The sequence below is a fragment of the Triticum aestivum genome, chromosome 1D (assembly GCF_018294505.1).
Source record: "Triticum aestivum cultivar Chinese Spring chromosome 1D, IWGSC CS RefSeq v2.1, whole genome shotgun sequence".
Lineage (NCBI taxonomy): Eukaryota > Viridiplantae > Streptophyta > Magnoliopsida > Poales > Poaceae > Triticum > Triticum aestivum.
Window position 1 is genome coordinate 160997 of NC_057796.1, and position 24076 is coordinate 185072.

The 24076-nt window shown below is 43.8% G+C and overlaps 1 protein-coding gene and 1 long non-coding RNA gene across 4 annotated transcripts; one reads left to right on the forward strand and one right to left on the reverse strand.

Annotated features, from left to right (window-relative positions):
- Positions 1-2337: 2337 nt before the first annotated feature.
- Positions 2338-8571, forward strand: LOC123161766 (uncharacterized). The gene is made up of 3 exons (XR_006480877.1): positions 2338-2630; positions 2747-2749; positions 8561-8571. It is a non-coding gene; the product is annotated as an uncharacterized lncRNA (long non-coding RNA).
- Positions 8572-10672: 2101 nt separating this feature from the next.
- Positions 10673-22206, reverse strand: LOC123179759 (paired amphipathic helix protein Sin3-like 4). 3 transcript variants are annotated; one of them, XM_044591636.1, is made up of 22 exons: positions 21952-22206; positions 21716-21880; positions 21271-21559; positions 20992-21159; positions 20302-20578; positions 19904-20037; positions 19687-19762; positions 19547-19576; positions 19193-19458; positions 18934-19088; positions 17615-17742; positions 17241-17495; positions 16247-16819; positions 16048-16133; positions 13108-13683; positions 12903-13003; positions 12690-12828; positions 12443-12595; positions 11836-11999; positions 11636-11747; positions 11254-11441; positions 10673-11149 (listed from the first exon to the last, which is right to left on the reverse strand). In XM_044591636.1, the coding sequence occupies exons 2-21, from the start codon at positions 21868-21870 to the stop codon at positions 11274-11276; spliced, it is 4005 nt and encodes a 1334-aa protein (XP_044447571.1). In that variant the 5' UTR covers positions 21871-21880; positions 21952-22206; the 3' UTR covers positions 10673-11149; positions 11254-11273. The 3 variants fall into 3 exon arrangements, with proteins under 3 accessions (XP_044447571.1, XP_044447569.1, XP_044447570.1); XM_044591634.1 differs by having other exon boundaries at positions 20992-21559; XM_044591635.1 differs by having other exon boundaries at positions 20992-21559; positions 21716-21875; positions 21953-22168.
- Positions 22207-24076: the final 1870 nt, after the last annotated feature.

Here is a 24076-nt window from a genome sequence, read left to right on the forward strand (position 1 = left end):
GGGTTCGACCAGGGGGGAGGCTGCTGGGGGTCCTCTAATCCATCCACGAGGTCGTGGGATGACTGACACGTGGCCCAGGCGCCATGGATGCCCTTCACGCACCCCCTGCCTCCCTGTAGCTGGAGGAAGGTGAAGGTGGAGGTGGGTTGGGCCATTTTCTGCCTCCACATGGGCCTCCTTTCTTTCTTCTCTTCTTCCTTCTTTTTTGTTATTTTCTTTCTGTAGTTCCCTTTTCTGTTTTCTTTATTTTATCAGTTTTACATTCTATTTTCTATACTATACGAATTTGTTAAACAGGAAACTTGGCATAAAATTTAAGTGCAACATTATGATGCCACCCACAAAGTTTGTGGTCATTGGTAATATTTAACAAACTGGTTATTTTGAAAAGGCCATTTTTATTTACTGCTGGATCATTTTATAATTTTCTAGGGGTTACTAGGTGAGTCAAAAAAATGTTGGTTTTACTTTTATAATAGCTTTGGAAATTTTTGCAATATTATGAACATTTTAGTTTTTCTGTTTGGATCATTAATATTTTGACTTTATTCTAAATTTGAATTTGAGGTTGAAATATTTCTTAATTGTTTTTCTTAGGGCATAATGATGATGACTTGGCATCATTAGCATGGAGTTACTGTAGCATGATTCTCGGGGTGTTACAACTTCCATCGCTTTGCTCTCCACTATCTCGATGTAAAACAACCGAGCAATAAGCGTGGATGAAAGGTTGCCATGATCTTGAGGAATGCAGGGAATAAGACAAATGTGATGAACTAAGTCACTGATCACCAACTTGTGCCATACTATAGTCGTGCACCCTGGCAGGACAATCTGCGTTCTTGCATACCATTGTTAGGTATTTCTAACTTGACACCTGAGCTCTGAAAATCCTTTGTGTGGACATTGCCCATTTAATTATTGCGTCCTTCAGAGCTTCCTTGTTGGGATACATAGCACCCGTCGCAATGTTGTTCTCGTGATATTGCCAGGCAGAATCATGCCCATCATTTACGGTCGTGATATTGCCGGAGACTGCACCACACTGCCGGAGCTCCACCTCCACCACCAACACCACCACGACCTCCACCTCCACCGCCACCCAAGGCCGGTCTTGAGATTTCGGGGGCCCGGGGCAAGACAGTGAAAAGGGGCCCTAAAACCACATTTCTCTCTATTTCAATTCAACTAAATACTTGATGCACTATAATTGGTTTTGCCTTGTCATGTCAAGTATCCAACAAATAAAGGTCATAAACATTCACAAAAATTTTGGTCGGTTTGTTCAATCCGAACTTATATTTTTCTATTAGGTTCGTGCCTACTCTAATATTATCATCCTATATTTTCTCACTAGGTTATTCTTGAACAGTAACAAAACGCATTCCTTGGAATTTCTAGTAGAAGTACTTGTATCAGTTCTAGAAACATGTCAATATCTCCTTTCTGAAACTCAATCAACTCATATGCAAGGCTATTTTATTTACTCATTACCGGTTGGATACTTTCTACTCCTTCCGTTTCAAAATAGATGACCCAAATTTGTACTAACTTTATACTAAAGTTAGTACAAATTTGTACTAACTTTATACTAAAGTTAGTACAAATTTGGGTCCTATTTTGAAACGGAGGGAGTAGATAACATCTTGCTAATTAGCACACAAACATATGAAACAAGAAATTAAAAACAAAGTTAATATTGCTAACAAAGGCTTGAAACAAGGTAGGTACCTGGATGGTAGAATACTAAGAATAGCATGATTTCGCTTCTGCTTAGTCACGAACAAAAATCTGAGCTCCTCCTTTCTAATCCCAAACAACACAAGAAATCAGAGCGTGAGAAAGAGATATGTACGGGGATGATCTTCATGAAACCAACGAACGATCTATAAAGACTACAGGAAAAAGACAGATTTGCATTGAAGAGGAGGTTGATTGAAATATGAAAATTTATACTCGGAGTACCTTCTTCCACTAATCACGCACAGCAGCAGAAAAATCACGAATAGAAGACTCGGGCGAGGCTGATTCGTTTCCAATGGGAGAAGCAGAAGATTGCGCCCGTGCGGCAAGCCGAGAAAATAGCGTCTGTTACCCTTTTCCCGTCTCTTTAGAATAAGTCTATCTATTACATTTTTTATTAGGGAAGTCTATCACTTACCTATGGAAACATATCCTGATATCCATCGGGGGCCTCTTCGTATTTAGGAGAGTCTATCAGGTACGTATGGAAACCAATCCATCGGGGGGGCCTTCATACTCGGGGGCCTGGGCCGGCCCATAGCCTTCACCAAAATGCTCATTACGACCACCACGAGCTATCCCATCACTAGATCGAGGTGTCCGATCCCTTGCCTCCCTCATCTATCTACAATGCATCCACGGTGGAAAATTGGCAAAAAAAACGCACAGAGTTAGTCGATGCTTATTCCTTAGATACCGTCATTATTTCTTCTCCGACAAAAAAAGTTGACGACCCGTAGGCCTTCCACCTCCACGCGGCATTGCTCCGTCAGGCTTTCGCCCATTGCGGAAAATTTCCCACTGTTGCCTCCCGTAGGAGTCTGGGCCGTGTCTCAGTCCCAGTGTGGCTGATCATCCTCTCGGACCAGCTACTGATCATCGCCTTGGTAAGCTATTACCTCACCAACTAGTTAATCAGACGCGAGCCCCTCCTTAGGCGGATTTCTCCTTTTGCTCCTCAGCCTACGGGGTATTAGCAACCGTATTTTGGTGTAGAAATGAGAGAGTTTTCGCCAACAAAGGAGAAGAAATGAAGAACGGAAGAGAAGGAGAGAAAGAGGAGAAAGAAGGGAAGAAGGAGTGGGCGGGCGCGGGGCAGGCCTCCTGTCGGTCAACAGCAAGCCGACAGGGCCTGGTCGGTTGGGCCCTGGCACCGACAGCGCGCTGCAGGCCGATTGGGAGCGGGCGGGGGGCGGGCGCCAATAGTCGGCCGCCACGTGGCCGACTGGCCAGCGACAGGCCGAAATAACCCTGTTGGCTTCTCGTCCAGCGACTGGATCCAATCGGCTGCCAGATGGCCGACAATGTATTATTTAAAAAAATCGGTGTAATATTTCTGAAAATTAATAAAAAAAAAGTGTACTATTTAAAAAAATAGCTTCGGAATAAGGCACCCCATAGGCAAATTGGGATTGTATACTCCCTCCGTTTCTTTTTAGTCTGCATATAAGATTTGGTCAAAGTCAAACTTTGTAAAGTTTGACCAATTTTGTATGAAAAAGTATCAACATCTACAATACTAAAGTTATATGGTATGAAAATTAATTTCATGATGCATCTAACAATATTGATTTCATATTATGTATCTTGGTGTTTTTTCTATAAACTTAGTCAAAGTTAACAAAGTTTGATTTTGACCAAATTTTATATACAGACTAAAAAGAAATGGAGGAAGTATGAATCAAGCTAGGCTCCTCCCATTCCTTCTAGGCAAACCAACATGTGTCAGAGGGACAGTTTAGGTACAATCAAATATCACATAAGTATAGGTACAATCACAAGTTCTTAAGTTTACAAGTTCATAACCCTATAAGCAGACACGGCCTCTACTGTTATGGAGGGGGACGAGGCAGGTGTTCCATAGCCGCCAAACTTTGAGAAAGCGCCTTCAGTTAGTTTTGTTGGAATTGTAGTAAAGCATTCTATCGGATATGAATGTTGGCACTAACTAAAAAGAATTAACATGGAATTGTGCCTTGATTCTTAGGTTTACCTTATCCTTCTCGAGCCACAGGTGGGTGGCCATCGTGGCCTGGCGCAAGGCTTCCGTAGCCTCTGACATTGTATCTTCGCCCGGAAGGGGTGTGCAGACAAATATTCACTTTTACACCTGTCTGGATTGTCTCTCGATCTCAATTTTAAACACGTTATCAGCACGCTCTTCCCTAAGGTCTCGGCGATCAGACGAAAAAGGAATCGAAAACATTCAATCCAGATAGATCGCTGACGATGGAATCCGGAGCGACCCGGCGTCCCATCCGCCCAAGGCGGAATGGCTCCCAGCGTGGAGCCCCTCGGCCCTGTCTCTGCCTTCGGCGGATTGACATCAGAAACCGGCGGCCAGCGAGTGCAAATCCATGGCGATCTGAACCGCAACTGCCAAGTCCACAGCAAGATGGCGTACAGAAAGGAATTGATCAGAAGATGCCCCGCGATGGTGCTTTGGGCAAAAAGCCATGGTGGTCTTCAACCCCATCGATTGAGATTTATATGCTAATAAAGGAGAAAGGTACCATGTGTTCAATTTCTCTTGCACTGGATCGGGCGGCAACTGCTGCTGCTTTTCATCAACATCGCTAGCGGCGCCCGCGTCCATGAGCCTCGGCTACTTCACCACGGGACGCATAGGCTAAAGTGCACACGGCGACTCGGATGAGCGGCTAGGGCTAGATGAGCGGCTGGGGCCAGATTCATTTACTGGCTATAAAGATATCATATAATCCTGCAATCTTGTAAAAGTACGCCTGAAAAAGTGGAGGTACCAACAAAATCTATTTCACTCCTCGTTTAAAGCAACATGGGGAGATGTATGGCAGAAGTACATCAGGATTCAGCTTCTCGCAAGTAAGGATATCAAGGCCATGTGAATCAGTAAATGCAAGTCAACTCCACGTTGACAGACACCTAATGGGTAGTATACACACAGTGGATGGAAAACCTCCACCAACTCAGGTCATAGTGCACATAATGACCGGGACATCGGAATACCCGACTCAATCGCATTGGGAAATCGCGAGCAGTCACCATGGGTAATGATATTTTCTATCAACTCTGTATTGATATATAGATTCTGGAGAAACATAAAACGGAGGTCTACAAATGTCGACATACATTTCTCAACTAGATTGCAAAAACCTTTCAAATGATTCAGATCCAAAGACCATGGCCATGGCAAAGTGTGAACAACACTCGGACTGAACTCAACAAAGGTTATAATCTAGGTAGAGATGATCTTGCTCAATAATGGGAAGGTATTCATAAGCAATACCTACACCAATTTTCTTCTGGAAACAGAATTGAGAATAAGAAGGTGGTGAAACATAGAGCAAGTATTGTAGCACAAGGGTTCACGTAGATACCCAACTATTCTCCAGAGGTGGAATCTCTTTCCGATAACTTATATCATTGGCAATACAAAATCATCTATCTCTGCGATTGATAGATGTAGTGATTACATATCCATGTGGATCACTAGATTCAAACATAGTTGGTTCCCGATGGAATCTCAATTCTGAATCGAAGTACAAAATGCAACATATATTGTGTAAAATCAATAAGTCACCATATGACTTATTATTATCGTCGGTACATTTGGTACAACCGACGTAGTGAGTTCCTTATTCACAAGGATTACTCCTACAATGATGATTATCCATGTTTGTGTGTCTGCAATGACGACACATGTAATCATCTAAATGACGGAGTTTAAAATGAAGGATTTGGGTAAACCAAAATACCGCTCATTACTACAACTTGAGCACCTTCATTCATACATTATGTTATACTATGTTGTCTATATCCAAAATATATTGGAGAAATTCATTGTGGACAAATCTTATCCATCCATAGAGAAAGGTCTATTTAGCCCAAGAGATATTGGAAATGAGATATTGGGACTGAACGTTCCATAATGCCATTGGATCCACCAAAAACAATTGGTTGGTACTCAAGAATATCTTTGGATATCTCCAATGCATCAAACATCTTGTTCTGGTTTTTCAGTTTCACAGATATGTGAACACGGATATCATTGGATACATCGTTCAGATCCCCACTATGTCAGATCGTAGACAAGCTTAGTGTTCCTACTAAGTGTGGTAGCCCTCTCATGAAGAGTCTTCGAAATAGACCTCATGGCTGCATGCACCAACCATTATCTCAACGATAATGTTTCTTGTGTTGCCCGGATGCAAAAGGTTACATAATAAGCAATATCACTATATTGCATATCTTGCAAGTCAAATCATGCGACTGATTTGTTCACCAGGTCTCTACCAACTTCTATGTTCCAGAAATGTGTTTATGGAATTGGTATATGACAACTTCGGAATATGCAAGAATCAGGGGGAGTATCTTCCTGAATTGTTCCTGTTTAAAGCATCATATTATACTCTTTTTCCCTTCATGAGTTTATTTTATAGGCTCTCATAAAGGTTTTTAATGAGGTAATATCAACACAAGACCATATGTCATATTTTATGTTTTCCCCACCGGGGTTTTTAAGAAAGTATATACGACATATTTATTGTTCTCAAAACTCTATGAGTCTTCTCGTATCGAGTTAAATGAGGCAATAACCATTATATGTTGCATCATTTTCTTCTTATTTTTCCACCAGATTTGCAGGAGTTTTAGCAACATATCAAACACATATATCCTCACTTTTTCCCATAGGGTTTTGGAGGAGTTTTTCAAAATGATTATATTTACACTAAAAGCATGGATTAGGGGGAGTGTTAGGATTTAATTAATTCTAATAATCCCTACTTTCCTAACCAAGGCGGTTGCTTCACGTCCTACGGACGCACCCCTTCGGGGGCTATATATTTGTAATCTCATCATCGGTACAGACAACTATTCACTTTACACCTGTCTCGATTGTCTCTCGATCTCAATTCTAAACATAAACTAGCGTAAATCTCCTCCACTTTGATGTTAGTTTTTAGGTCATCTGTCAGCTCCTAGTATCTTTAGTTGTTGCCGCGTGTGTTTGCATGTATTCTAATAATTATTGATTGATGACATGCACATTTTACTTTAAAAAAATACACAACCTCACAAAAGGTCATAAATTACTCCATGCTTCCATGCGCTGGGGACAAAGCTGCCATCGCCACCAACCATATTCCTCCAGCGCAGCAAGTATGAATGGCATTTTCCTCTCAGGGCCGAAACTGAAACTGATACCGAAATTGGTCCATTGAAGCTGATTGTTGTATGGATGGAAATATATTTTTTGCTTTGATGATCTATTGCAAGTTAATTTTGTGTATTTATTGATGGACGGTGATATTTGGCAACCGTGTGACAGATTGCAAAAGTACCAACCCACCTCCCACCTTGCGATCCCACGTCCTCCCGAACAGTCCGCCTCCTTTGATCCCGCGTCCTTCCCGATTTTCTGGGCTGTTCCTGTTCCCCGCACAAAAATAGGTAAAAGAAACGGCGACCTCCTACCCTTCGATCCCACGTCCTCCCGAACAACCCCGTACTTCGATCCCGCGTCCACCCCATGTTTTTCCCTGGAAAGAGTAAAAAATAAGGGATTGGTGGGGGATCGAACCCACAACCCACATAGTAAATTTAGCAACAACATCCAGTTGGGCTACTCTGCTCTACTGATTACAAACAATTTACACACTGATTGTATCTTGTTGAGACAAGATTGAACAAAAAGGACAGTAACTTAAAATTCAAACCGGCAGCCCCACTAGTTCGGGTATTAGGACTATGCACCCTAGTTCCATATATTTTTCTACATGTTTCACACCGGTTCATAGAGTTCACAAACCCAAGCGTTCCTTTCCCTCCTTTTCAGATGCAAAATACCATGGTGCCTGCACGTTTATCATGTATGGGGTTCATCTTTTATCATGCTAATTACATAGTGGTGTTTGTACTTAAGTTATTAGGTATGCGGTTCATATATTACCATGCTATTTAGATACAAGTTTTTGTGGTATATTTTTCAACAACTCCTTCCCCCCTCCCCACAGTAAAAAATGTTACCGCAATGGTGGTACTTAAGTTATCAGGTATGGATTTGGTTTATTACCATATAGTTTACATAGAAATTATTGAGGGTATGTTTTTCAACAACTTTTCTCCCTTGGTCAAATTTACCGTGGCATTTGTATGTAAGTTATCAGGTATACGGTTCATATTTTACCGTGCTATTTTCGTACAAGTTACCGGGGGTATGGCTTTCAACAACTTTTCCCCCTTTGGTCAAATTTACCTAGGCGTTTGTATGTAAGTTATTGTCCATGTTGTTCGTATATTACCATGCTATTTTACATAAGTTAATAGGGGTATGTTTTTCAAATAACTTTGTTCGTTTGGTATCCAGTGGCATCTTGAACACCTGCATGTGGAGCGCTGAATTTGTTTGAGCCGCGTCCAGACATGGGTACGATGGTGCCATTCCAGCAACAATGCTCAACTTCCCCATTTGGGTATCATTGTACTTGAACAGCCGCGTCCAGACTTGGGCAAGATGGTTCACCCATGGCCGCTCGCGAGCCCTCTAGCACTTCTGTCGTCAACCTTCCGCCGTCTCGAACCCTTCTCGACGCATGTGGCTGCGACCACCCTCGAGCACCTCCGTCACGTCACGAGGGTGCGGATTCGGACGTACCGCAGTGGTCGTGGTGGATCTAGCCGCCGGCTGACCTGGATGCTCGATTTGGGGCCTCAGATAGGATGATAGGGTGAGGGAAGGGGAGGTGGAGATGCTAGGGATAGCGGCGGAGGACGGCGCAAGACGGTGAGGTCGCCGGCGCAAGCGATAGCTGTTGGTTTGGGGTTGGGGAGTAAGTCGGAAGAGAGGATGAAGAAAGGGCGCGGCTGGGTTTCCCCCACGAATCGAGCGGGGATGGAGGAGGCAGCAAACATCGTGTGGATCTAGCGATCGGGATCGAAGGGCAGCCAGGACGTTCGGCAGTTTTGTCAAAACGACTGGTGTGCCAGATAGATATTTCGTAGAAGTTATTAGGGGATATGTTTTTCAACAAATTTTTACCTTCTTGGTTGAAGTTACCTTGATTTTTGTATGCAATTTATCGGGTATACGGTTTGTAAATTATCGTGTTATTTTCACATATGTTATCGGGTGGTTATATTTTTCAACAATTATTTACATCATTGGTTAAAGTTATCGGGGTATTTGTATGCAAGTTATTGGGTATGCGGGACATATATTATCATACTATTTACACGTAAGTTAGCCAGGGCATGTATTTCAATAACTTTTTTCCCCGGATCAAAAAGTTACCAAGGTGTTTGTATGTAAGTTATCGGGTATGCGGTGTTTATATTACCATATTATTTACACAAATTATCGGAGGCACGTTTTTAACACCACTTCATTGGGTCAAAGTTATCGATGTTTGTACATAATTTATCAAGTCTGTGAAGCATAAATTACCATGATATAAGCTTAAGTTAGAGAGGTTATTCCCCACAAAAAAAAAGTTAGCGAGATTATGCTTTTCAGCAACTCTTTCCCGGAGTCAGTGTTACCACCAGATTGGTGTGTAAGTTATCAGGTGTGTGTTACGTACGTTACCACACTATTTATCCAAAAAATGACGGCGGATATGTTTTCAACAACTCTTTTTTCTGGGTCCAAATCGTCCAAAGTTATCAATGTTTGTACATAATTTATCAAGTCTGTGAGGCATAAAATTACCATGATATACGCATAAGTTAGCGAGGTTATTCCCCGCAAAAATAAGTTAGCGAGTTATGCTTTTCAGAAACTCTTTCCTCAAGTCAAAGTTACCATGAAATTTGTGTGTAAGTTATCAGGTGTGTGTATGTATATTACCACACTATTTATTCAAAAAAATGACGGTGGATATGTTTTCAGCAACTCTTTTTTCTAGGGTCAAAATTTTTACCACAGTAATTGTCAACAGTTTTTTTCTGGGGGCCAAAATGATCCTCATTACCTACTGTTCTTTTTACCACCAACAAACTGCTCAACATGAGCATGGCAAAAAAAATCAGAGATATAAAAAAATTGGGCAAAACTAGGAATTGATCCCTGGTGGCCTAGGCTATGATCCATAGCACTAGCCACTTGGTAGTAGTTAGTTTCATCTTGTCATATCAACACGAGGTTTTTTATAGGCAGACAGGCACCAGGCTTCACTTGGTCTGCAGCCCTGGCTGCTGCTTGCGACGGATCTTCACGCTTCCCCTTGGCGTCTTGGGGGTGCGGATGAGCACATGCATGGTGCAGCGGGGCACGGCCTTGCGTGCCTGCTGTGTGTGCACCGGCCGAGCTCCCATGCTCGAGCTCAAGCTCATGCATGGCGGCCTGCCCTCGGGTGCATACGACCAAGGCGAGCGGGAGGAGGAACGGCGATTCTCACCACGCTCGAATGCAAGATCGACTTGGACAGAGACAGACGAGGAAGCCGGTGAGGAGACACTGATTGCCGGAAACGGCTCCGCCGAGGAGAAAACAACAATGGCGTGGTCAGGCCCAAGCTCCTGTGGACAGGCCGTTGCACAGGTGGACGACGGACGTCATAGCGGAGATTCCCGTCGATGAGGTGGAGGACGAAACGGACCACAGCAGCGAAGCGAAATTAGCCCCACGGGTCAACACCCAGGCCACTCACACCCGCAATCGAGCAACTGCACCCGCGCATATCGCCAACAATCGCACGATCTCGATAGAAGCACCCCGAGGTCGTGTGGTAGTTTCACAATCTGCCACACGGTTGCCATATACATATTTCGTTTATTGATTGGGGATTTCGTACACTTATGCCACATGCTCTCTGCGAAGTCATTATGCATAATGCATGTATTTTATACCAGCCCCATGCTTTTACTACAACTGCTACCATGCAAGACCAAAGTTACAGCAAACTTAATCATATGATGATCCAGACCTACTACTAGGAGCACAATCCAGTTAATGCAGATGGCTGGCATCACTAACAAATATAGTAATGTCCAGACTTGAATCAAGTCTGCATTTGCTTCACCACGACAGCAAATGTAACAGCGAGACAGGACAACAACAAACAAACAAACATATGGACAGTAACAACTAACAACGATCAGTTGATCGGACCACCGGTGAGATTAATAACAATAACCTCCCTCCCTCCCTCATGGATAACACGACGTCACATTCTCTTCTGGGTATTACATAACATTAATAATATACACATTCCCAGCAGCAGCATCGGGTAACAACTTAACAACAAGACTGCCTACATGCTTTGATTGCTTGGTATTTACCAGCTCCAGCGGTCCCAGCTACTCGGCACCACCTCATCTTCTTCCAAAAGGCTGTACCAAAAAGTTCAAAAGCAGCTTTGGTTACCCACCCACCGCATTTGTTCAAAGCATGCCAGCGTCGTCTCCAGATTAGATGATACCATGGCTGCAAACAAGAAAACATCAACCGGTCCAGATTAGATTAGATAGATGATAATCTAGGTGTGGGTGCTTAACAATGCACATGTCACTGTAAGCTAAAGAAATCACCAGAATCTGCCAGCATGGCCCTAGGACCTAGAAAGAAGAAATTTATGAAACCGCTGTGCTTTCACGACATCAGCTGCCTTGACAAAATCGGCCTTGCCAGGTGCGGCGGCGGCGGTTGCACCAGATGAGATTCTCCTCCTGTTCCTCATACGGAATAAAAAGTCTTCTGTATCAAGGACATACGAAACCTGCAAATATGACCCCCATACTTCACCAATTAATTACTCCACACACAAAAATAGTAGTAAAATGTAGCCAATGGCCAAAGCGGCGGCACCATCAGCCAAGAGTTTCAGTAGCACAAAACAGAGTAGATTCAATGTTACATCACTATGGTAGTGACAGGCAGAATGCTCCTTCCCACTAAGTTATATATACGTACCTTTGAGGATTTGCAGGTTATCTTGCATTCAAGGCCATTCGCGACCTTGAAACCATCCATGACCGCCAAGGAAGCTTGAGGGCCATTGCTGCTCCCGCGTTTCCGCTTATTCCTGGGAAAATGAGATGAGGTTATTAACCCATGAACAGAACAAGATGAAGATCATGAGAGCCACGGCACAATGCCAGAAAAATACTCACCTCTCAAGGAACACATCTTCAGACACCTTTGAATCCGAAATACTTGACAAGTACTCGTCATAAAGATATGACGAAAAGTTTGGATCAATTGAGACTGCAGTTACTTCAGGCTTTTCATGCCCATACTCCATGAGCTGAACAGATAATCTCGTAGGATTTGAGCGCTGCAAATTACAGCAGGAAGAGTGAGTGAGTGGTTTGGTACGACACGAACAATCCTCTGCAGGAGTATCCCTCTATTTGTTGACCCTAGGAAACTACATTACGTAAATAAACTTCTAACAGCTGACATGATTTATTATCAAGGGGCAGAACATCAGATGTCTGAAAAGTGTGACAGCCTCTCTCACAAATTGGGAATTATCTGGTTTTTGCCCGGTTTTTCCCAGTTAACTAGGCAACTCTCTTCTGCTATATGAAATGCAGGAAGCCTCTGCCCCTCTCAAGGTGTTACTCGAATTTTGGGGGGAATTATCCGGCTGATTAGTGAGCAAGTTTGTATAGAAAGGAGGTTTCTTACGAGAAACATTGCCTGGTAACAAGGCACAGCAAAATGGAAGTAACTATGCAAATCACTGAAAGATGAATGTGTTGTAAAGAAACTAACCCGTTCAAATCGATATATGCTCTCGTCATGGAGAAGAACCCGAGCATTTTCATGGTAAACTAGATCAAAGAACCTTCCAGGAGACCTGGACTTCTCATATATATAAAGCTGGAGCAGCTTGTTATCCATTTCATCAGCTGCTATTGCTTGAAGCTGAAGACAGACATGAAAATGATATTGTAAGCACTTCCTAATATAACAGAACTATGTTTGCAATATAATAGAGCCAATCATTAAGGTAACTTGCCTGCTTCACAACTTTGTATATCAGCTTATCTAATGTAAAAAGAACATAGGACTGAGTCCCGATGATTGAACGGCAGTCATCCTCGAATTTGGTGTTGTCAGAAGAGCCATCAATCAAGTTATAAAGTGCACCCATAAACCTGCACTAACAGCACATTAGTTATCCATCACGGTGAAACATCCCAATGGAGCAGAGTAGCTATGCAAATGTTACTTTGAGTATTGGTGTGGGGAGCTCGTATCCTTGGAAGTTCTCCACTTCTTTTCAGCTGTAGAAGAGTTTGTCTTGGCTGATAGTAGCCTCTCGTATAAGATCTGCAGACCAGTGCAAGTTAGCCAAGGGGTGTTAACTATATAGGCAAAGAACATGTCAAAAGGGGTGCTGACTATATAGGCATGCATGTATTCAAACAACTAACCTGGTGTAGCCTGAACAGAACATAAAATGAATCATTTCCATAAAATATGCGTGAAAACTTCCCGCCATGATCCTGCAAAGCTGTGGGGACATGCTTGGCGAGTGGTCTAACTGTATTATGCAAACGCTCTGAAAACGGTAGTGACATCCCTCCGTCGGCATCATGTGCCTCTGTGTTTCCCTCTGCCTCACCCTCACTTTCAACCTTAGCATCAGGATCATCATGATCAGCATCCTCTTCGTCCTCGTTATCTTCCCGAGAACACTCCTCGCCGTCACCAGATTCACTACCAGAAGCGTCCTCGCCAGCCTCAGATGCATTTTCACTTTCTGTAGATCTCTGGGCACTTTCGTCACCTTCATCATCTGCATCAGCATCATTCGCTCCAGCAAACTCAGCTGCTCTAGTTCTACCAGCGGAAACTTCCTTCGGCTTCGAAGCTCCGTCTACAGCTGCATTTCCTAGAGGCCCAAAATTATCCTCTTCAAAATCCCCATTAGGAGATAATTCTCCCTCTTCTCTTTCAACCTTTGAATTCTTCTGAGGCACAGATCCTGGCCTCCCAGCTTCTCCTCTCTGTGAAAAAAGAATACAAATTAACATAAGCAAAGCATAAGTTTCTTGAAATCTATTTTAGGATAAGGGGTATATGCATGGTGATGTGACCATCCGAAATTGCTCCTTCACACGTGGGCGTTGCAACGCCGGCTCGGACAGCGTCCGGAGCGCCCTGTCTCCTTTCAGTTTCCTTTCATGGGAGAGGCCCACCGCGTGACCAGCTAGTAAACGCCAGGAGGCATGCACGGGAGGCTTGCTGTCCCATGTACCACCTGGCCCCACTAGCCTTTACCCCTTGCGCTCGCATGCAAACTCATGGGCCCACCACCTCCACTATTCTCAATCCCTCCCTGTTAATTTACCGCATGTAAGCAACACGGGCCCACCACCTCCTAATCTTCCCCTCCCCCCCATATAACCGGTGGGGACCAGTGAGGCTCTCTTGTTCTGATTTGCCAAAAGGGGAAACAACACTCAGCGAGCGGTAGAACAAACGTGCGACATAGCAACCCTCATGAACATCGGTGCCAAAGCTATTATTTCACGTCCAAAAATACTTCAAGCTATTTCATGTGCTACACAAAAGGAAAGGGACTTGGATCATGATAATTTAATGCGACAAGTTTTAGTCATTGTTCAAGAAAGCGCGCTTAAGCACTGAGCGATGGCAAACCGCTTCGCTTTTGCCCTAAACGGTAGATTAACCGTTTGGCCAGAATGTGGCTATTTTTGAACTACTTTTGCTTGTCTGCTTGCGCAATTATGGCAATATGCCATTTATCTTATTTAAGCTCTGTATGGGAACTTCCTTCATATTCTGGCAAAATTCTGGCCACATGATCTCTATTAGGTTATGACTATTTGAACTAAACTGCATTTTAGTTGTTATTTTGCTTGCCATGTGAGGAAGGGAGCCTTGGCGCAGCGGTAAAGCTGTTGCCCTGTGACCAAGAGGTCATGGGTTCGAGTCCTGGAAACAGCCTCTTGCAGAAATGTAGGAAGGCTGCGTACAATAGACCCAAAGTGGTCGGACCCTTCCCCGGAGCTATATGCACCGGGCTGCCCTTTGCTTGCCATGTGAACCTGATGTGTATCCGCTATGGTGTCAACTGTATTTTAGATGTTATTCAATTACCCATGTGCCATGTTCCCTATTTTCCTGTGTATATTATTCAAAATCTGTCAAATTCTAGCCAATTTCAAAAACGCTTAAGCGCAGTTAAGCTGCTCTAAAGCATTCATTGCTCTAAGCTGTGGCGATCCGCTTCGCTTACGCTATCCGCTTTTTTGAACATTGGTTTTAGTTGGTTCTATGTTGCTCCAGATGCCTCCACCACAAAAAGAGATCAGACCAAAATTCAGGACTCCCCCAAAGAGGTTGTGTTACCGATCCATGGCAAGAAATAAGGAAAGCTAGCTATGTTATGTTTTCTTCCTTTGCATTGTTCCATAGTCCTTTTGTCACGTACCGAGTCTAATTCGGTTGCTAGTGATCAAGGTAGCCGCATAATTTGTTAGGAAAATCTTTTGTTAGTTTGAATAGGAGTCTGTATCAGGTTTGTTTACCTGTTTGCTTGTGACTCGTGACTCGGTTTGGAATGACCGGGGGTGTCGCCTATAAAACGGGCTGGCTATAGTTAGATTGAATTTAGAGCTTTAGACATCCACAATGAAGCGGACCTCTGGGTGTCTGTTTTATCTATCTTTGTGGAACTTTCTGATTGAAGATTTACTTTGGCAAGATGATTCTCATGTGTACATCAAGAGATTGTAGCTATTGGATCGAGGTCCATCACCGGCGGGTTGCGTGCTGGTTACGTTCTACTATGGCGGGAGGTTCCTCGTGTATCGAGGGCATTGTTTATAAGGCAGACCTAAGGCGAGCACCACCCGCTCTAGCGCCTAGGTGGCGCCTAAGCGACTAAGGCGGGCGCCTAAGCGCCTAAGGCAGGCATATTTGTAAGGCGCTGCCAAGGCGCCTTATCGCCTTAGTGTCACCTAAGCGTCTAAGGCAGGACACCTTAAAATCATAGGTCGAGGGATTTCTTGTTGGTTGTCGTTCCCCATCTGCAGGTTACGTGTACTGCTCACGTAATTGGGAGATTTTAACGGTGGATTTCGGAGGAGGACGTTGCATCGTAAAAGATCAAGACAAATCAGCAGCTGTTCGAGGTTGTGCTCATATCACATCACACATGTAAAACTAGACAGGTTCTTACTAATTTCATGGTTTTTATTTGACCATGTACGATTACACTTGGCATCAACAACATTGCCACCAATAAGAATAAACTAAAAGACACAATGCAACCAAAGGCATGAAAGCGAACACACAAGCATAACAATTACTAGTAAGTAAACCCAGTTTAAGAATGATCATACCCCTATAGATGGAATTGTTTCATTGCCACCCATAGCTTCAACAACAGCCTCACTTCCGGAGAAATTATCTCTAGAAGAATTAGTACCTGAAAGGCAAATTAAACCAATGAGAATTGGCTAAGACAGTAGTAACAAATTAGCTACGCTAAAATGTAACTTAAAAGACATCCTCACGTATTTAACAGAGGACAGCACATACCTGATGTAAGCTCCATATTTGTTCTCCGCTGATTCTGTTCAGTCTGATGTAATGACATGTTAGATGGCCCCTCACCTCTGCGGACAGTTCGATCAGCATCATGGAAGCCATTTTGAGCATCTTCTGAAACTCCATTCGCCAATAAACCACGAGAAGATTGTGCTTGTTCCTTCGGAATGCTTTCATCTCGGTTGGCTTGCTTAACAGTGACTGCACCGTTTGGTATTACATTATTACTTTCCCCTGCACTTGCAAGACCAGTCGTAGGGGTTCGGCTCTTCGATTTTACCACACTTGCATCTTCAACGGCAGGAGTTCGGGGTTGAACTCCCAAAATAGGTTCCACAAATGTCGTCCAGGTTCTCATCACTTTGTCAACTTGATCTGGAGAGCTGCAGACTTCTCCACAAGAGTACTTGATGATCTGATAAACATCTTCATGAATTTCTGAATCTACATACTCAAATGACATATTGGGAACTATTGGCCGCCTATTCCCAGCAGCAATAGCAAGAAGCACATCATCCTCCTTCCTTTTCTTCTCATTAATTTCTTTGATCTCAGACAATAGAGCTGCACAGGGGGGGAGGGGGTAGTTTAAAACATACAGCTTTGAAGCAATGGGAAGTATCATATACTAGCATCATGCATATGATACTAGTGTATGATACTACCTCCACAATACATAGTATCACAACTTGATATCATAGTAGCCTCATTTATTGCCATGCAAGACTTGGTATCATAGTATCATAACTTGGTATCATAGTATCATAGCTTGGTTCATAGCAGTCTCATTTATTGCCATGCAAGTCACATACTAGTACATCATTTAACATGATACGGTATCATAGTATGATACTCAACCCTCTCCTTCCTCATTTAATTGTGTGCCACATAAGCTAAAATGCCTAGTTGGCATGCATGATACTACCTATGGTACTCCCATTGTGACCCGCCTGATGATTTCAGTTGCAGTATCATAAATGCATACCTCTTGTGCTCAGATTCTTCGTATCTTGTTGTTTGAAATAGAAACTGCGATGGTCAAGGGACTTGTGATAATTCTTGGCATATATTTCAGCCCAAACCTTATTAAAATCTGACCGGCACCTTGACCATTCCTCCTGCTTTTGCTTAAGCCTAGTTAAAATAACTGGTAATGCCACACTCGCATTTTTACGAAGAACATCCATGACATCAAGGCCATGGTCACCATATAGCCGTTCTATGCACCTCAAATTCAGAGCTGTCAAAAGCACAAAGAGTTAAATGATACACATGTTCTTTTCAACCATACAAGAGCAGTCAAAAGCCATGCAGCAAAGAACTACCATACATGCCCAGCGCATGCTGGCAGATACTTACAGGTCAAATGTTCATCGATGCGTATAGGGCTGTCTGGTTTGATTGAATTTTCTTGCATTTTTTCTATCAACTCCTCAACACGCTTAATCGCCACATTAACTGATTCCAGCAGCATGTCCAACTCAAACCTGAAAAGTGCATTTCACAAAGAGTAACTAATTAATTATTATCATCCACGGGCAACTTAAATGGCATGATAAGCTGTGGAGTAATGCTACTCTGGTTAATGGGTGACACAATGCAGAAAAAGAAACACAAAATGTGATACAACTGTTATGGACATATTATTTATGATTAAGAACAGGTTCTGGTTAAGCAAAAGCATCTTATTTATGATTGAAATTAAATCTCTAACGCATACAAATTATGGAAGAGTGTTTTTACGTGTTTTCTTGCTTTATGGTTACTGTCGATCAGTTATTTCTTCAGTGTTCTACGGTTCTAACTTCCTACTGTGATGGACTCTGTTTTTGTAGTCAGTGGCTTTTCAATTTTCCTAAGAATTGTGGGTGCATGACAATTCAGAAAGGATTAATGCCTGTTGTCAACTCTAGCCTACCCAACTTGTTTGGGACAGAAAAGCTTTGTTGTTGCTGCTGTTATTAATGCCTGTTTACAAAGTTAAGTGCATCATGATCCCAGAGAGTTGACAGTTGTAGTCGTGCATCACTAGATTAACCTTTGAGCTAACATGAAAACAAAAGAGAACCGGAACCGAATTCTTCAATGGGGTTCCAATGGAGTCTATACAGGGCAAAAGGATGGGGGCTCCTGTGGTTTGCCAATTGGAGAACAGATGGCACCAAGCATCATGATGGTGCAGCAACAGTTAATGTTGGATGCTTGGTAAGGAAATGAAGATGCATGGAAGTTTTGCTGAACTAATGTGTCTACTTTCCATGTCATGTTATGATTCTCATTTTGGACAAGATTGTACCCAGTCTAAGGTTATGGTCCTAGTGTTGCTGGTAGGGTGGGGTCCTTTTTTCTAACATGTACTATTGTGTGCTTTGCTGGTGCCAACAGTAAGATACTCCCTCCATTTTTATTTACTCTGCATATTAGGTTTGACTGAAGTCAACTTCGAAAATTTGACCAAATTTATAGAAAAAAAAAATGAACATTTACAATAGAAAATCTATATGATGTGTAAGTGTATTCAATAATGAAACTAATGGTATTGATTTGTTATTGTATATGTTAATATTTCTGTCTATAAACTATGTCAAAGTTTACAAAGTTTGACTTTGACCAAAGCTAATATGTGGAGTAAATAAAAACAGAGGGAGAACAATCAAATACGAAACATATTCCAGAACCTGTCATCTTCGCATCTAAACAAGCTTTCTTCGTACTGATTCTTCCGCATGTGTTTAAATGAATAATCTTCGCTTCCTGAGGTAACTGATACCCAGTGATCATTGAGCACAGAGATTCCAAGGTCAGTTCTGCAACTTGAAGCAGGCACGGGGTACTGAAAAATGAAAGGAAGTGTGAGATATTGTGGAAAGAATTGTCAGACAGAAATGGCAGGGAGTAAAAAAAAAGAAGATACTACGTTGAGTTGAACCAGCTTACATTTTTAGGCAAAAGTCGGTAACTGGGAGTGCACCGCTGACAGTTTGAGAGGTCAAGCTCTGATATTGGCTTGCATAGATACTTCTCTTTCGCAGAGAACGTGGTAGCTTTGTGGATAGTGGCTTCCTTAGAATTGAGCGCAGACACTTTATCAAGCCTTTCTCGTTCCTTTTCGCTCGGTTTTTCAGCATCTCTTTCCCTGTCCTCCCCTGCACGCCCTTTGTCTCTCTCTTTTTCCAATGCCTTGACTGTTCGTGATGTTTGCCCTTCATTAAAAAAAAGAACTACTATAAAGAATCCCTATAAAGAGTAAAAGCAATGAAACTTTGAACTTCAGGGTAAGGGATCGCTTACTTTTATTGATGACTCCATCCAGAAAACCATCTACAGAGTAAAGGAAAGGAACTCTTTAGAAATGGGGGAGAACATAATAATAAAACAGAAAGTGCATTCAGCAAACATAATTCACAAGTGAACGAATATATGTGGTCTACCTATGTTTTCACAATGTTCCAAGAACTCGCTAAATCCAGTCATAAGCTCTGGGTAGCGCTGAAGTATGTCATGTACCTGAAAATAAGCAAGGCTATCCATGTTCAGAAATGCAACAGTAGGTTTATCCAGTGGTTGGGTAGGTATCTCACAAACTCTTTACAGATATCATTAGCTAAGATTCATAATTTATCTTTATAACAAATCAGTCTAACTTACCAGATTTTTCAATTCACTTCTTGTAATTATTTCCTGACTGTATATGTGAAGGCATTTCAAAAACTCCTGGTAAGCTTCAGGCTCTAGCTTCTCCTTGACTTTCTCACAGAAAAGGAACTCTTGTGTGTATGCACCTGATTTTGAATGATAGAAATGAATCTATAAATCCAAGAGGAAGGACTGTGTAGGGCATTATTACATTGGAGATCGACGATGTATGCTAAGCTGAATAAAAGCACAAGATAAATTCTACAGCTAACAGGGCCATACGCAAGTCACTGGTAAATTCCAAAATTAATAGAAACTGGAGATCTCCAAGGCACTGATGATGCTATACTGCACAAGTATCCACACAAATTGGCGTCTCAGTACTATTATCAACATGGTCAGGGACTCACTTTTCAGTGCATCATTATCATTGTACGACGAAGCAGAGATGCTTGCCGCCCCTTGGTGTGTTTCACCCTCCAGCTTCTTTGAGAAAGCTTTGCGCTTGCGTAGCCCTCCGTCCAAATCTTTGCTTTCGTACTCAGCATCCTTGTCATGATCTTTTCTGTCCCGGTCGATCTTACGATCCTTTTCCTTGTCGACACGCTTCCTGTCGGGGTCATGCTCGAGATCAGGGCGATCAACACTGCTGTCACGCTCAGCAGTTGATGGCTGAGGCCTCTCTCTCTGGAGACGGAGAAAACGACAAGTCAGCATAGAAGTTCTGTGGCCAGTGAAGGACTCCCTCCGTTCCAAAAAGAAGTATCTCAACTTAGTACAAAGTGGAGACACTTATTTTGGGACGGAGGGAGGGAGTATTACAGCATTGAAGTCCAAATGTATATGCCGGATGATTTTATATCTACAACTGTCAAATCAATCAAGGCATGGAGGAGCCAATGCCAAATAATATACAGTGATCCAAAAGCCAATGTAAGAACTCAACTCCATCATCAGTACATTTCATTCATTTCAATAGAGTAAATGTTGCTGGTTCACATATAAGGAAAGGAAATTGTCCCTGCTCCTGCTATGCACTGACTATATAAAGCCAGAAATGAAGACAGATAACCATACCAGTGGTCAATGTCCATATTTACCTTGATGCTCTGCACATTCCTGGCACTGGCAGAAGGCACTGCCGCGGTCTCCTGTTTGGCGGAAACGGCTTTAGGAGCAGCCAGCACTTGCGGAGCGTTGGACGTATCAGGCAAGAAATGCTTGAACTCCTCGAGCAGGTCGGGGTGGTCGTGGAACAGCGTAGCGACCTGGATCAATCCCATCCGTGTTAGCATCGTATGCACAAGCACCACATATCTAGATAAATCAGGAAATTCTTTGCTTCTACAGGTAGAAGAAGATGAAGATGGGAAATAGACCTCCTGGTAGACGTCCTGGATGGACTTGTTGTGCATGCGGTACATGTTGAGGATGGCGAGGAATGCCTTGTAGACGTGGTCCTGTGCCTGGAACCTGGCCTTGATCTTGTTGACGAAGTTGATGGCCTCCATGAAGTCGACGGGCTGCTTCTTGTCGCCGGCGGTGCCGTCGATGTCCTGGAGCTTGATGGCGAAGCCCTTGGGCAGGAAGGCGTTGAAGCCGAGGATGAGCTCCGGGTAGCCGCTGAAGAGCGTCTTCACCCGGATGATGACGCCCGCCGTGTCGATCCTGCCACGACCATCACAAAGGCAAAGGGGAAAACTTAAATCGGCCAACATGTTTCCTTGGGTTTCCCGTTTCGGCGAAACCCGAATCCCGGCCGGAATCGCGGCCGGAATGGGGCGATTGAGATGCGGGGAGGGAGGGAGATGGGGAGAGACGGACCTGGCGCTCTTGAAGTCGCGCATGACCTCGAGGAACTCGTCGTACTTGGCGCGGTTGTCGTGGAACTTGTCCTTGACGGCCTTGAGGTAGGCGAGCGCGTCGTTGGTGGTCAGCTTCTGCGCCGACAGCGCGGGCGACGCCGGCGGCGGAGACATCCTCGCCGCCCTAGATGCGACGGAGGATGGATTAGATCGGGGAGGGAAGGAAGTTTGGGGAAATGGAAGGGAGGCGCTCACGGATCGGATCGACGGAGGAAGCCGCCGGTGTCGGAGCGGTCGGGCTGCGGCCCCGTGCGGCGGGGCCGGTCAGCTCGTCCGGCGGCGCCGCCGCCGCCGGCCGGATCTGCTCGGCGCAAACCCTAGGCAGCGAAGCGGGGGGGAGGGAGCGCGAGACGATCCACAGATGAGATGAGAGAATGTGTTGCGAAACAAAACTGGGAAGGAAGGCAGGCAGGAAATACGAACCAAACCCACCGCGGCCGATGGGAAAACAGAGCGTGTGTTTGTGATACCATCCGTGTGGCCGCGGTGTTTCTTTCTTTTTCTCTTGTGTGCTTCCCCAAGTGAGCGGGCAAGCAAAACACCGGAGGCCACGGTTTATCTGGGCCGTCCGATCGTGGGACACAGCGGATAAGCGGTCGGATCCGGATGTGCATGTGAGATTAGGTTGGACATCGACGTGAGAGAACACAGTGCGGTGTGTGTGTGCTGCGATGCCATCTGTGGTTGTGGCGTGCGTCTTCTCGTGCTTCTCCAAGTGTGCAAGCGAGACACCCGCCACCGCCGATGATCTAGACTGTTCGGTCAGGGGATAAGACGGATAAGCGGTTGGATCTGGGTGTCTGTGCGGGGTTACGTCGGGTTCGGACATGGCGGGGCGGTGGACCGACACTTCCCCACCGTCGCCGATGTGGGTCATGCAATCGGCGAGTATTTCGTAGAGGAAGGAGTAAATATGAACCAAACCTGGCGAGGCGATGGGAAAACACTGTGTGTGTGATACCATCCGTGTGGCTGCGGTGTTTCTTTCTCATGTGTGCTTCTTCAAGCGAGCAGACAACAAAAACACCGAAGGCCACCGCTGATATGGGCCATCCGATGATGGGATACTGCGGATAATCGGTCGGATCTGAATGTACATGTAGGATTGGGCCGAATATTAACGTGGGAAAACAAACAGAGAGTGTTTGTGTGTGATACCATCCGTGTGGCTGCGGTGTTTCTTTCTCATGTGTACTTCTCTAAGTGAGCAAACAACAAAAACACCAAAGGCCGCCGTTGATCTGTGTCGTCCGATTATGAGACACTGGAGATAATCGGTCAGATCCGAATGTACATTTAGGATTGGGCCGAATACTAACGTTGGAAAGTAAACAGTGTGTGTGTGTGTGATTGAAGGAAATATGCCCTAGAGGCAATAATAAAGTTGTTATTTATATTTCCTTATATCATGATAAATGTTTATTATTCATGCTAGAATTGTATTAACCGGAAACTTAGTACATGTGTGAATACATAGACAAACAGAGCGTCACTAGTATGCCTCTACTTGACTAGCTCGTTGAATCAAAGATGGTTAAGTTTCCTAACCATAGACATGAGTTGTCATTTGATTAACGGGATCACATCATTAGAGAATGATGTGATTGACTTGACCCATTCCGTTAGCTTAGCATTTGATCGTTTAGTATATTGCTATTGCTTTCTTCATGACTTATACATGTTCCTATGACTATGAGATTATGCAACTCCCGAATATCGGAGGAACACTTTGTGTGCTACCAAACATCACAACGTAACTGGATGATTATAAAGATGCTCTACAGGTGTCTTCGATGGTACTTGTTGAGTTGGCATAGATCAAGATAAGGATTTGTCACTCCGATTGTCGGAGAGGTATCTCTGGGCCCTCTCGGTAATGCACATCACTATAAGCCTTGCAAGCAATGTGACTAATGAGTTAGTTGCAGGATGATGCATTACGAAACGAGTAAAGAGACTTGCCGGTAACGAGATTGAGCTAGGTATTGAGACACCGACGATCGAATCTCGGGCAAGTAACATACCGATGACAAAGGGAACAACGTATGTTGTTATGCGGTTTGACCGATAAAGATCTTCGTAGAATATGTAGGAATCAATATGAGCATCCAGGTCCCGCTATTGGTTATTGACCGGAGATGTGTCTCGGTCATGTCTACATAGTTCTTGAACCCGTAGGGTCCGCACGCTTAACGTTCGGTGACGATCGGTAATATGAGTTTATGTGTTTTGATGTACCGAAGGTAGTTTGGAGTCCCGGATATGATCACGGACATGACGAGGAATCTCGAAATGGTCGAGACATAAAGATCGATATATT